The following is a 14,676-nucleotide window of genomic DNA, read 5'->3' on the forward strand; positions in this document are numbered from 1 at the left end:
TAATGGGTAAGTGTGGGGGGTTGGTGAGGGGAAGGGTTGCTGTGGGTGACGGTTGTAGGTGGGTTTGGCAAGCAGCACAAGCTGCAGTGGACACCTAGTGTTGAGAGTGGGAGAGATAGGCTGCAATGCCCACCCCACCCTGCCTCAGAGCCAATCACATTATCACAACCCTGTGAATCTGAAATAGCACTGAAAATGTGACCCAACAGGCCACAAAGGACAGGTTTATATCACTAAACTCCAGAACAAGCTATTAGCTGCACATTTTTTTAAGAAGAATATAATTTATTATTTATACCCTGCTCATTTGGCTGGGTTTCCCCAGCCACTCTGGGTGTGGGTGGTTTTTAATGTTTGGTTTTAGACTGTTGTAACCCATTTTGGGACCTGCTGGTGAAGGGTAGATAATAAAATTACAACAGTACACATTAATAATATGCAACTACTATTATGTACTGCTTTTTTGCCCAAAGCCCTCTAAAAGCATGAAAATGCATCCTACAGAGGAGCATAAAGGGAAGTGCCATTGATCAGTAAATAAAACAACACAAGATTGCAAAATCACAACATTCGAGTGTGAAAAAAATCTTTCCCAAGTTAATTGACCGGTCTGGTAAATATTTTATATTTAAATATTAAACCATGGGGATTCTCCTGGATTCGGTCCCCTCTCCGAGGGTTTTGTGTTCCAAGTTAGGAACCACTGTAAATCTCTGGGCTATGAAAAATCTTTAGATCCGGTATTCAACCAAAGACGACAGAGTGTGGTGACACTCTTAAGGACACTTCAAACAACAGTCGTGGCTCCCCCCCCCCCCCCCCGCAAATTATCCTTCCAAAGCGTTAGCGTGTAGCGTGCCAGGAGTTACTGGGAGACCCCTATTCTCCCTCACGGAGATAACCACAAAACTGCGCTTGAGCCCAATTTCTTCTGCAGTCGCGGTCTTTTCGCGCGCGTGGCCTTTGGCACCCACCGCGGCCTCTGCTCCCTTCTCTCCGTCCCTCGGCCGCCTGTGACGTCACCCGCTCCCCGCGCCTCCATTTTAACTGAGGGAACGAGGTTGACGCGCATGCGGACTACCCTTCGGGAGGGTTCTGGGCGGGCATAAAGCCAACTGATCGGGAGAGAGAGAGCGAGTGGAGGAGGCGAGAGACGAGCGAGGAAAGCGCAGCAGCCCGTTCAGTGGGAAGATGGCGACCCCCGCCGAGTGGGCCTCGCTGTGCGAGAAGTTCCGCAGCGCCGTCAACCTCTCCTACGTGGAGTCCAAGAAAGACCCGGAGACGGAGCCGTACCGCTCCAAGTACAGCGCCCGGGAGCTGCTGGAAGGCATCAAGCAGCAGCTGGGCTCCGAGGAGGCGGAAGGCAGCCCGGGAGGCGCCGGCAGAGGCGCGGCCGGGGCCGACGAGCAGGAGCGGCAGCGCGCCGTGGCGCTGGCCGCCGTGGAGTACGAGCTCGGGGTGAACCACACGGACACGCAGGAGTACTCGGCCGGCGAGGAGCACCTGGTGAAGTGCGCGCAGCTGCTGGAGCCTCACCGCCTCTCCCGGGAGTGCGTCTCCCTCTACATCCAGGCCCAGGTGGGGCAAGGAAGGAAGGGGTCGTCGGTCGCTCCCCCTCCCGCAATAGCTCACCCCAAAAGGGGGCTCAGACCCACAACTGCGATGAGCGGTGGATAAGAAACAGGGTGCATGAACGTGTGCCCCCCCCCCAGCACACGCGCGCCAAACCTCTTTGCGTCGCTCGCGCTTGCGGTGTTTGGGATACTGCAGGTTCCTAAACCACAGAGTGCCGCATACTTGCCGGGGCATTTAAACATCAGCCCGGGCACGTGGCGCAGTGTGTACATTCATCGCCCACCCATCTTAACAGCAAAGGTTTTCTTGGGCCGGGGCAGTCACCGTTTGTCCTGGGAGATGGCATCATTTGGAAGTCAGAAATCAACTGGGGAGAATGAGCTTTCCTGACCTGTGCAATTTTCCTTACGGGAATGGCTGTGTTTTTAGTTTTGTTAGCCTAATCGATTCTGCGGCATCTCTCCTCATTATGAAATCTAGTCGATGCATAATAGGCATCTAAGACGAATAATATGCTGGCTTGGATCCAAAGTCGGATCTAATGGCTAGCGGAAGAGAGCAGGCAACGTTTGCTGGTTCTCTCATCCTCCTTCACCTCTTCCCACACTTCCGGTGTTCCTCCATATTAGAAGGGGGGGGGAGGAAAGGGGAAATCAGCAAAAAATATTCTTTCCTTCTCTCCTTTTCTTTGAACAGAGATTTTTGTCAGTAACTTAACTCACAGGATCTCAAGATCCAAGTTATTTGATTTGGCACTTTGGAACTCTTGTTGAAGTACTGGATGATGCCTCCAAAAGATGTGTGGAATGTTACATAACAAACATTAACTGTCCACACTTTTAAAATCCATCAATGAATGAAGTTGTTTCCTCCCCATTCTTCTCATTGTTTTGCCTTTTTGTAAGGATAACCTTTGAACTGTTACCCATTCTATAGAAGTATTGTTGAAACTGCATATCAGTGTTGTAAATCCAGAAGGCTTTCTGTGTTTTGTTGCTGCTGCAGCCATGTGTCTGTTCTTCTTGTTTTAGTGCAAGGGGATGGCATGTGTCAAATTGGAGAAATGCAGTGCTGCAGTGCAAAGTATTAAGGGAGGGTTGAGCTGATGGTGATGGGAGACCATCCTCTGGAATATAGGTTTGCAAGGCAGTAACACTGTTACTTCAAGAAATGAAAAACAAATTTGCAGTTCATGTGCTTACAGTGATTATTTACTATTGCAGTTTGAGAGCTGAGTAACTCCACTCAAGAGAGTCTGTGGATCAAAATAATTTGTGTGCCAGTAGCAGGCTGTGTGTACACAGCATGTTTAAGGCTTCCCCCCAAAATTCTTCCAACAGTAATTTGTTAAGGGTGCTAGGAATAAGTATAGTATTAGTCTGGTTCTTGTATAGTATGTAAGGGGGTGACCCCTCTTCCCTATTCATTGATGGTGGATTTGTGCCATTCATAGCTTTACAAAAAAATGTTTCAATTTCCCTCTTCTTTTGTAGAATAACCTGGGCATCCTGTGGTCAGAAAGAGATAACATTAAAACAGCTCAGACTTACTTGGAATCTGCAGAGGCTTTATATAATCAGTACATGAAAGAGGTAATGTGTTGTATGAGCATGTCTTATGTTTCTGTAATGTGGTGGCACCTCAAGGCGTAATCAAAGTTCTAATATCAATGAGTTGCAATCATTAAATAATAAACAGGCTTTCTGGATTACCGTATTTTTCGCTCTATAAGACGCACCTAGTTTTTGGAGGAGGAAAACAAGAAAAAAAATATTCTGAATCTCAGAAGCCAGAACAGCAAGAGGGATCACTGTGCAGTGAAAGCAGCAATCCCTCTTGCTGTTCTGGCTTCTGTAAAAGCTGCGCAGTCTGCATTCGCTCCATAAGATGCACACACATTTCCCCTTACTTTTTAGGAGGGAAAAAGTGAGTCTTATAGAGCAAAAATACGGTAATTGTTACTGAGCTTTGCAAGTTGAGAGGCCTGTTTTCTCATATTATAAAATGAGACATTTTGATACAATATATGTGTTGTCAGGAGTTTTGATGCCTGAATTTTGAAAAATAATTGTAGTACTAAGTGAAAAATATATCTACTGTTTAGATAGCTTCAAAATGGTTGGCATTTATGCAGAGTGTTCTGTGCAAACAGCTGACTAGAAAATCAGTGTCAATTCACAATTGCAGCTGTGCTTTCATCCCTCTGTAACCACATAAAGCATCTATAAAACAGCTTAGGGACACTTCCATTATTAGTTATAATAACTGGAAAATTCTAAAAACACTTTGACTTATTGCTGTATGGCTAAAATGCAGTGCAGAGTTAGTTTTCTAAAAAAGAGCTTTTCTGTATTTCAGGAGGACTTCTAACAAGCTAAACTCCTTATGCATAACAAGCAGCCTTCTAAGTTGTTGACTCTGCTGTGCCATAGCATTAGCACAATGGAGCCTTTGTTATACCCTCGGGGGCGCTGTTTATGCACTGCCCTGCCTTTCTGCATTTCCAGTGTTTGTTCATTCTCCGACATTCTTAAAAGTGATGCTGAAAATATTTCACTTGTTTCATATTTACGCACTTGTCTTACTTTGCTGAATTTGCTTTTGACTAGAGATTTGCTTTTGACTAGAGATTTGCTTTTGACAGAAGAGGGGGTGTTAGGGTTTGCAGAACTCACAGGGTTAAGGAGTTCTGCATGACGTCTGTCCATTCTGATTTGGAAGGAGGAAGGAGTTATTCCTCACTGCCAGTCTCTTTGTCTTTGAGAGAGACGGTGGTCGCCATGAGCGCTAGAAGTCCAGGAAATGTCTGAAGTGCCGTTTTGTTATCTAATTGCTGTAATAAAGGACTGAAAAATAAATACACAAGACTGGGTGTGTTTGAATCTTTTACACCGGAAGGGAAATCTTTTACACTGAGAGGGAAACGTGCCGGACCAAGATCGCTGTAAGCAGCTGGGGCTAATTGGGTTCGTAAAGCAATTAGCCACGTCACGCCAATTATTCAACAGATGATGCTTTGGAGAAAGGCCTGAGAAGAACATACCTGCCTTCTTGTTTAATCCAGTGTAGTTCCTCTGTTTCTTAACAACCTACCTGTCACATTTAGAGTATTCTTCCTGGATTGTTGAATCTAGGTACCAGTGGCTCAACTTCCTGTGTGCTGGTTTATGTTCATGCTAAACCTGTCATCTCCCTAGTATCAAAACCCTACCTTGGGAGTTGTGTCCAGTCCCACTTGATCACCCTTGATTTGAAGTTAAATGTCTCACACCCTGTCAACTCATTTCCCTTAGTTGTACTTGGTTGAAAATAAGAATTATTACCTTCTTCCAAATATGATGGGTGACCTTTCCCCCTTGCAAGTGCATTTAAGATAACATTGTGATATTGTATGTCATAGGTTATTTAGAGAGGAAGCTGCTTTTATTTCTTTATGAAACTGTCTCTCCCCTCCCCCATTTTCTCTGTCCCTGATCTAATAAAGCTTCTTAATTCCGAACCTGTTATTTAACCAGATACTTTGACAGTGCTACACATGCAGACATAGGGCAACAAAACGATTGATGAATTGACAGGTTTAATGCTGCAACTCAGTGACAGGGAGATAGATAAAGGTGACTGTAGGCAACTGCCCTGGTCTGAGTTTCACTTGAAAGCACTTACAGTTCACCCTGCCGAAGAGGTGAGGTAGTAGCCGGGTAGTGGTGGCAAAAGAAATCTGGGAGTCCAGACTTGTTCATCACACTTATAACGATGGAAGGGTTTGCAGCTCCAGAAAGACCTAAAGTGAAATGGAGGTAGAGGAACCAGATTTGTATTCAGAACATATTTCCAGAAATTTGTTGGATTTGTTAACTGTACATATGGGTCTTATTTATTGTTATTTGTTATTAAAAAAAATTATCTTGCTTTTCAGCAATTATGCCCTCAAAGTAACTTATTAAAGGTAGAAATTTGGGATATGTGGGGGCCAGTTGCTGCCCTCTCCCTGATTTTGCAAACTCCTCTATCTCTGTTAGCCCCAGCTCTACACCAATTAAAATAGGGCTAACTCAAAATGGCGTCTGCCACTATCCCGCCAGTTCCCAAGCAGAAAAAAGAAGCCGCCTTAGTGATTTGCAAAGAGAATAAAAGCAGCTACAAATTAAGCTTGAGAAATAAATTTATAACAGGGACATGTGACTACTTTGTGCTCTAGAGTTGTTCAAGAGCTTGAACTAATAACTGGATGTCAATATTAAATATGCTGTTCGTTCAGGGATATATTTCTCTTGTGTTGTTTTTACTTCCGTGTGATGTCTTGTATCTAGTTGCAACCACTTTTGTCTTGAGTGCATTGAGTAGCACATAAAGCAAAAATTTCTGAAAGCATATTCTTCCAGAGTTTCTGGTTTGTTCATTGAGGTAAACTTTCTTTTTTTTCTATATTGTTACATTTACTGAAACTCTTGTTTAAATGCATCACATTCTTTCTGTCAGTGCTGCAGAGTTCAGAAGAAGTAACTGTTCAAGAGAATAGAACAGGTTTTTAGAAGAATCTGCAGTTAGAGATGCATGATTACAGGTTCTACAACACAATAGGGAAGAATGGATTTTTAAGAAAGAGATATGTCTTCTGGTTGGCTGTCCTGATACTTAGATGTTTTGTGCAATAAGAACATATTTCTGGATGTATCTTAACTTAATATTCTCTGCAGTACCAAAGTGCAGCCTGTAGAGAGCACAAATCCACTGTATGTATTTATTAAGTTCATATATGTTATATTTTGCAGAATGGGAATCCCCCGCTTGATTCCAGTGAACATTTTATGGATGAAGAAGAGAAACTTACTGACCAAGAAAGATCAAAAAGGTATATGTTGAATTGTAAAGTCAGAGATTGGGAGGGGTGTTTCTGTCTTAAAATTAAATCTAAACCCTCTGTTTCCCCAGATTTGAGAAAGTCTATACTCATACGTTATATTATCTGGCCCAAGTCTACCAGCACCTGGAGATGATTGAGAAGGCTGCACAGTATTGCCATACCACCCTTAAACGGCAGCTTGAATATAGTGGCTACTATCCAGTAGAATGGGCTCTCAATGCAGCTACTTTGTCTCAGTATTATCTCACAAAGGTAGTCACTTCAATGTTTTCTTCAGTGTACCTAATTTGTTAAGGTGCTACCAATGTCAGAGTTGCTATTTGACCAGCTTTCAAAAAGCTATTGTTATATGTGGTATGAGTCTTATTGGCAGGCATTGGGTTGCATCATCTTCCACACTAAGTTACTTGCACTTAAGTTCCCTTTGAAATCCATGGGACTGAAAGTCATGACTAACTTGCCTCATTCTTTTTGTAAGTCAATGTTCTTTCCTAGCTTTGTTGGCATTTACAGATGTCAAACGCACAGCCAAAAACATGAATAACAAAAAGGTCATGTTTCAGGAGAAGTGCATTAGAGAAATTTATTCCTCAAATTTGTTATGAGTGTGTATGTAAGGGTGGGGAGACTCTTTAGAAGACCTTTACCTGTTTGTCCTCAGCTTTCTTACTATACAGCGTTGCCAGATTATATCCCCAGATCCTTCAAAGATCACGCATTTGGGAAAACAATTGGGCAACTGAATTATTTCATTCTTAAATATTAAGAGAAAAATATCTTACTGTGTGCCAGGAACAAACACCACCATGTCTTCTCCTTACAGCAATGTTTCATGGAGTCGAGGCATTGTTTAGCAGCTGCCAGTGTCATCTTTGGCCAAGCTGGACAGGTGCCATCTGCAGAGGACAGTAAGTCATCTCATTTTAATCCTCACTGTAGTGGCTTTGAGTTATATGGCTTAGCAAAAATGTTGAATTCTCTGCTTGCTGTCCGTTTCAGTGCTGCATTGATTTTGTGGGACTGGGGGAAGAGGTTGCAATGTGAGAGGGTGAAGAGGTGCCCTTCAGCAAGGCTACACTTCTCTCTTGGGCTTGTACAGCTTTGAAACTAATGGTGCAGACTTGGGGCATAGTGGTGGTGCCGAGGAAATAGCTTTCAATATTTCAACTTTAGAGAGGGAGAGAAGATGTACAGTTTTCCTCTGTTCATAGAATTGTAGAGTTGAAAGGGACCCCAAGACTCACCTAGTCCAACCTTCTGCAATGCAAGAATCTCAACTAGATCATGCACGACAGATGGCCATCCACCCTGTGCTTAAAAACCTATAAGGAAGCAGAGTCCACCGCCTCTTGTGGGAGTCCCTTCCATTGTCAAAAGCTCTTACTCTCAGAAAGTCCTTCCTGATGTTTAGTCAGAATCTTCTTTCTTGTAACTTGAATCCATTGGTTCCGGTCCTGCCCTCCACAGTAGAAGAAAACAAGCTTGCTCCATCTTCCATGTTACAGTCCTTTAGATATTGAAGATGGCTATCATATCTCTAAATCTCTTCTTTACATGGTTAAACATACCCAATTCCCTCAACTGTTCCTCATAAAAGCCTGGTTTCCAGAACCTTGATCATCTTGGCTGCCTTCCTTCAGATGCTCCAGCTTGTCAATATCCTTCTTAAATTGTGGTGCCCAGATGTGGACACAGTACTCCAGGTGTGATTTGACCAGGGAAGAACAGAGTGGTACTATGACTTCCCTTGAAAGGAACACTAGACTGCTATTGATGCAGCCTAGAATAGCATTAGCTTTTTTTACTGCTGCATCACACTGTTGACTCCTGTTAAGCTTGTTTACTAAGACCCTTAGATCCTTTTCACATGTATTATTGACAGTCCAGGTGTCCCACTTCTTATATTTTTGCAGCTGCCTATAACCTGCTATAAGTTGTATTGGTAGTATACCTCACTGTTTCATTTTTTACTTTTTAGGACAGTTGATGCTAGAAATGCTTAAACTATTTTAACGATGTTATGAAAACTGTGTTCTAAGATGTTCTTTACACCCTGTTTTCCTGAATAGAAATTAAATGTCTCCCTCCATTTCCAGTAGAAGTATATTGAGGCTGTTTGATCCCCGTTACAGTATGGAAAAGCATCAGGATTAGAAAATATTATGGCCAAAAGTTAAACCTTCCTCCTCCTAACCATTTAATAGATTCCAGTAGTATTAGTTACTTGAATTCTGTGTAGTCCTTCAGGTAATTTTAAGTGGCTAACTTATTTCCGCCCCCCCCCCCCCCCCGGAGATGGCTTTTCAAAATCTGTCAACTAGCCTAATGAATATTGTAATATTTTAAATCAGATGAAACAGAACAAGATCAACAAGACCTTCGACAGAGAAGAGCTGAAATTGCAAGGTGTTGGATTAAGTACTGCTTGAACTTGTTGCAGGGAGCCAGGAAATTGCTTGAGGTAATCAAGAAACGGAGTGCAAATAACCTTTTTAACATTTGCAGGAGTAACTAAACACAGCAGTCGCAACAGCTGCTAGTGGTACTGAGACTCAAGGGTATAGTAAATGTAAGTCACAAGTCACAATATTCTGCTTGGGCAGTAGAACACTTAATCTTGTGTTTGCCAGTTTTGTCCATATCACCTTGATTTCATCATGGGCCTTGATGCTTTACTGATAGTATCCAAATGGGTTCAGTAGGAGCTAGATACATTACCTAACCAAGAAAGCAGAGTTTTATTTGTTAAAGCTAGTCTGCCATTGGTGCATACTCTGTGTTTACACAGTTTTACACTTCGACTTCTTCGGTAATTTTCTGCTTGCCTATTATTGTCCTGTCAGAGTGGATATTTAGCAGTTGAGATAGGCAAACAGGCAGGTATTCCCATATGTCCCAGTGGCCGTGAAGATGTCAGCATCTCATCTATTAAAAAATCAGCTGTGTAATTTCCAATGTCTTGTTTGGTTTTCCTTAAATTGTTGTGGTGCTTATATACTGCTTTTTGTCCCAAGTGACCCCAAAGCAATTAAAAAATAAATAAGAAAATATCATTATGAATCACAAAACACCGTCAAGATAACAGTAAAATATTAGCAGCATACATAAGCTGCTGAGATTTTCAATTCGGGAAAGCAGTTCCTACTGTCTGATAACACAGTACAATCATACCTACAGCTGTTACAGCTGTTTCAGGTTATGTGTTTTCAGGTTGCGGACCGTGGGAAACCTGGAAGTACCAGAACGGGTTACTTCCAGGTTTCACTGCTCACGCATGTGGAGAAGCGCCAAATCGCGCCGGCACAGTCATGATGCTTTAGGATGTGAACGCTGCGGATTGTGGATGTGCCTCCATTACGGATTACGTCCACAACCCGAGGTTCCACTGTAGTATTAACAATGGATAGGAAAGGAAAAAGAGAACCCTACAAGATGTCAGATATATTGGGAGTGGTTTAACAAAAATTTCAAGAATGACAACCACTTGCTGTGAAATACTTAAATGAAGTCAAGGAAAATATCTCAGAATTGTGGAGAATTGTTGAAAACTCTTTAAAATGCCTCCTCCACTAAGTTGCTGCTATAAGCTCAGCTTGTGTTTCCATTGAATTATAAAAATAAATAAGAATCATATATGGAAGTACTAAATAATTTCTAAAAATCCAAAACATGTATTTTTCTGTCATGCAAACATAGGAATAACAGAAGTTGCTACTGTGAACGTGATTAATTTATCAAATTGGCGGTATCTAGTTTTTTGACCTCTCATGGCGAAGTATTTCACACTGTGCATTCTTGTTTTAGGACAACATTGGGGAGCTGGATCCAGACAGGCAGTCGGAGCTTAAAGCCCAGCAGAAGAAAGAGGAGGATGAGAAGGAAGAGGACAGGAAGAAGGCTGTTCTGTTTGGAACTAGTGATCTGTGTGACTCTATTTTGGCCATGGAAGAAAAAGTGAGCTGTGTGTTTCCACTAGACTTCAAAGAAGCTAGAGAAGTCTTCTTAGTGGGTCAGAATTATGTCAATGAAGCAAAAGATTTCTTTCAGGTAGATGGGTATGTCACTGACCACATTGAAATTCTTCAGGATCACAGTGCCTTGTTCAAGGTGCTGGCATTCTTTGAAGAAGATTATGAGAGGCGTTGCAAGATGCACAAGCGCAGGATAGATATGCTGGAGCCCATATATGCTGGCTTAAACCCTCAGTATTACCTTCTGCTCAGTAGGCAGCTTCAGTTTGAATTAGCTGACACCTATTACGAGATGATGGATTTAAAAGTGGCCATTGGAAATAAGCTAGAGGAACTTGACTCCCACACAATAAAGAAAATAAATTCTCTTGCTCAGATGGCCATGAAATACTATGAACTCTTTTTGGATTCATTGAGGAACCCTGATAAGATTTTCCCCGAGACCCTAGAGGAGGATGTCCTGCGCCCTGCAATGGTGGCCAAGTTCCATATTGCCCGCCTTTATGGCAAGCTTATTACTTCGGATGGCAAGAAACAGTTGGAGAACATGCAGACTTCGTTGGAATATTACTCGTTTTTGGTAGACTACTGCGAGAAGCACACAGATGCCGTCCAGGCCATTGAAACTGAGCTAGAGCTCAGTAGAGAGATGGTTGGGCTTCTCCCAACAAGAATGGAAAGGCTAAGAGCCAAGCTTTCTACTTTCACTTAAACTCCTTCCTCCTATGGAAATGTGCAATATTAACACAATTGCTGTCCAAAGAGACAGTTTCCCTTATGGCAGTTGCCTTGTAGTCATCCGACATCTGTTGTGTGCTCCCACTGTGACAGGCAGCATAGAACCCGTATAAAATGGAAAACTGTCAAGTGTAGTAATTCTCCCACACTTCAATATTAAGTATACAGTGAATGGTCAACTGGTGCTCTGTATTGCTTGCTCCGTACTGACATGCACACCTTCCTGCCTTATTTTTCTCCTTCCACTACGTGGTCCAGTTTCCAACTGTAGTGCTGCTCTCCAACTGTTTCTTCCAAAAGGGAACTTTTTGAGTACGTTGTATTTACAGCCCAATCCATCCCCACAAAATAGAGACTTAGGTAGGTGGAATTTATTTTCCTCATTAACAGTCCCTGAAAAAAACCTTAACATATCTCTAATTTAATGGCATCATATTTATTTTTGTATATGTTAGCTGTCCTCCTTTTGAATCCTGTTAAATAGGATCAATAAACAAACATGCCTGATTGCACATTCTCTTGCCGTCATTTTGTGTGTGTGCGTTGTGACCTGTTTGGCAGTAGAAACCTGTTCCAGTTTTTCTCCACAAGTTTCAGCCTGAGTCTTAAATACATTCCAGCAATTACCAAACCATAGGCCAGGACTCTTCTTAGTCCCATCCTACAACTGAAGTTCATATTCCCATCTGTAAGGACCAGAGTTGAACATTTAAAGACAAGAAAAGCAAAGATTCTCTGGCAGCTCACATCTATGTTCAATGGCATATTCTCTTATTAATAGTGGTTTTTGAAAGGGAGAGGTGAAAATTAAGAAATGCCCACCATCCTATTCTGACAGTGGCCAGTCAGTTATCTATGGGAAACTAGCATGTAAGACATTAATACAACAGCATTCTTCCGCTTGTGATCCCCAGAAACTGGTATTCAGAGGCATACTGCCTCCAGCAGTGAAGTTAGAATCTAAGCATCATGGCTAGCAGCCACTCCTCCATGAATTTGCCTATGCCTCTTATGTGAAGGAGTACTTTATTTTGTCTTTCCTGAATCTTCCAACATGGAGCTCCATTGGACGCCCATGAATTCTAGTGTTTTGAGAGAGGGAGAAAAATGTTTTCTTACCCACTTTCTCCAAACCATGCATACTTTTAAACACTTCTGTCATGTTCTCCCCCACCCACATACTTGCCATTTTCCAGACTAAAAAGCCCCAAATGTAATCTTTCCTCATTGGAGAATTGCTGCAATCCCTTGATCATTTCTGGTTCTTTCCTGAATATTTTCCAGCTCTACAATGTCTCTTTTGAAGTGTGACCAGAACTGGACATAATATTCCCAGTGTGGTCACACCATAGATTTGTCTAGCGGTGGTTGGTACCAATGGTACATTGGTAGTTACATTTTCAACCTCTTTCCTAATGCTGCCTTACATGGATTTTGCCATTTTCACTGCTGCTGCACATGGGAGTCAACATCTCCATCAAGCTGTCTTCTGCAACCCTAAGGTCTTGTTCCTGGTCAGTCAACAGCAGCTGAGACTCCCATTAGCTTATATATGAAGTTAGGGGTTGGTTGGTTGGTTGGTTTTTGTTTTTGCCCCAGTGTGCATCACTTACACTAAAATACACATGCTATTTTATTATCATTCACCCAGTTTGGAGAACTCCCTTTGGAGATCTTTTCTATCACTTTTTGTTTTAAACATCCAAAGCAATTTGGCCACCTCACTGCTCACCCTGACTTCTAGATAATTAAATAAAAAGCACAGGTTCCACCCAATACTAATCATTTAGGGACTCCACTTTCCCCATCCCCTGCATTAGGATAAAAGTCCCATTTATTCCTGCTCTCTGCTTCCTGTTTCTTAACCGGTCATTGATCCTCAAGAGGGCCTGTCCTCTTACTTCATGACTGTTAAGCTTACTCAGGAGTCTTTGGTGAGGTACTTCATCATCAGCTTTTTGACAATCTTTAAGTACACAATATCTGATGGATCAACTTGTGTCAATGTTTGTTGGCACTCAAGGAACAAGGTTTACTCTTGAAGAAGCCATGCTGGTTCTCCTTCGGTAAGACCTATTCTATACCCTTAGTAATTCTGCCTTTACAGTGCTTTCCTTTAGCCTCCCAACACAGATGCTAAGGTAAGTTGCCTGTAACTTCCTGGATCCCATCTGGGTTCCTGGTTAGGAGCTGAATCCTGGCTTGTTCAGCTATTTGCACAAGAGGAGCAAAGCAGCTGCAAAGGGGCTCCATTCACCTGCATGCAAGTCACCACAAGACAAGAATGAGCAACATGTTTGCTGCAGCTTGGGTTGGATGTTTTTGATTTCGCAGTTCTGCCAGTAACTCATTTTTTGTGTTACTAAATACAGTACCCTTAGGGAAATAGCGGAGGGGGGGAGCAAGGGCTGCCATCTTCAGTGTTCCTTGCATCTTGATGAGGGTGGGAGAGCTATGGGTAGATTTGAAGATCACATTACATTTCCATTCATCTTTCCCTCTTGTACGCAGTACATTAACCATTTAAAAAAATAACTATTCAAGAGAAACACCATAGCAGCAGGATGCTAAAACTGTAAGTTAATTGCAAGCTCACTGTGGGTAAATATTGGTTGTAACAAGGCAGTGAGGTATAATTGGGAAAACTATATATTTGATTTAGCTTGCCTACAAACCCCCTCTCCCCTCTGTGCTCCTGCTGATGCTGCTACAATCTCTGACTGGTGGACTGTGGAATTCTTCAATGATAGGTCAAGTACCATAAGCAGTTACTCTGGAATTAGAAGGGTCTGTTATTTGGTTGGTGCAGTCTGGAATACTTTTTCATGAACTAGGCAAATTTATGTTTTGCCATTTTTAGCTCTTATCAGGAAAGGGGGAAGAGTTGCCAGGCAGCACCCACAGAGCAACCGTTGCTGAGAGCTTACGCCGCCTCCTCTTGCCCTAGTGAGAGACTGATCACATCACAAAGGCCAGCTGGGTTGCTGTGGGCAGCTGCTTAAGGGTCTGGCTATTTGGGACATTCTGTGGAACATCGAGAGAGGTTGCTCTTTGTTCTCTTCTGTTATACAATTGCAAATTGTTTTGAAAGCCACCGAGAGCCCTAAGCATAGGACAAGATATGTAATCGGCAGGGTGCTGCTTTTGTAGATGGTCTGAAGACTGCAGCTTGTTCAGAGTGCTGTGTTCAGGCTAGCGTCAGTGACTAACTGTTTGGAGTGTATTCCTTTATTGCTCAATCTTAGGAAGCTGCCTTATGCCTGGGCACATTATTTGTACATCTAGGCCACTATTGCTTGTTCTGAGTGGCAGCAGTTCAGCTGCACATAATCTAAATTGTCTTGGTCAATGTTGGCACACAAGAACATGGTTTAGTGAATGTAATTACCTCCTCTTCCAACCACAAATTATCCTGTATTAATATTTATTTAATATTTTTGGTGTGGGGAGGGGAAGAGAAGCTACTGTGCTCACTGAGGCCCCATCCCCAAGCAGCGGAGGTCTTATTCAATAACACCTCTGCTATTG

General features: G+C 42.5%; 1 protein-coding gene across 1 annotated transcript; it reads left to right on the forward strand.

Moving 5' to 3' along the window:
- The first annotated feature begins 1,105 nt into the window (after positions 1-1,105).
- Positions 1,106-11,660, forward strand: KIFBP (kinesin family binding protein). Its single transcript, XM_079976295.1, has 7 exons — positions 1,106-1,578; positions 3,069-3,167; positions 6,348-6,427; positions 6,508-6,691; positions 7,263-7,347; positions 8,791-8,900; positions 10,244-11,660. Exons 1-7 carry the CDS (start codon positions 1,192-1,194, stop codon positions 11,120-11,122), a joined length of 1,824 nt encoding a protein of 607 aa, XP_079832421.1. The 5' UTR covers positions 1,106-1,191; the 3' UTR covers positions 11,123-11,660.
- The last annotated feature ends 3,016 nt before the right edge of the window (positions 11,661-14,676 follow it).

The sequence above is a fragment of the Podarcis cretensis genome, assembly GCF_951804945.1.
Source record: "Podarcis cretensis genome assembly, chromosome: 5".
Classification (NCBI taxonomy): Eukaryota; Metazoa; Chordata; class Lepidosauria; order Squamata; family Lacertidae; genus Podarcis; species Podarcis cretensis.

Excerpts from the sequence above, each read along its gene's own strand:
- KIFBP (XM_079976295.1), top strand. The coding sequence starts at position 1,192 with ATGGCGACCCCCGCCGAGTGGGCCTCGCTGTGCGAGAAGTTCCGCAGC. Across the intron at positions 1,579-3,068 it reads CCCTCTACATCCAGGCCCAG|AATAACCTGGGCATCCTGTG; the intron begins GTGGGGCAAGGA and ends CTTCTTTTGTAG. Across the intron at positions 6,428-6,507 it reads GACCAAGAAAGATCAAAAAG|ATTTGAGAAAGTCTATACTC; the intron begins GTATATGTTGAA and ends CTGTTTCCCCAG.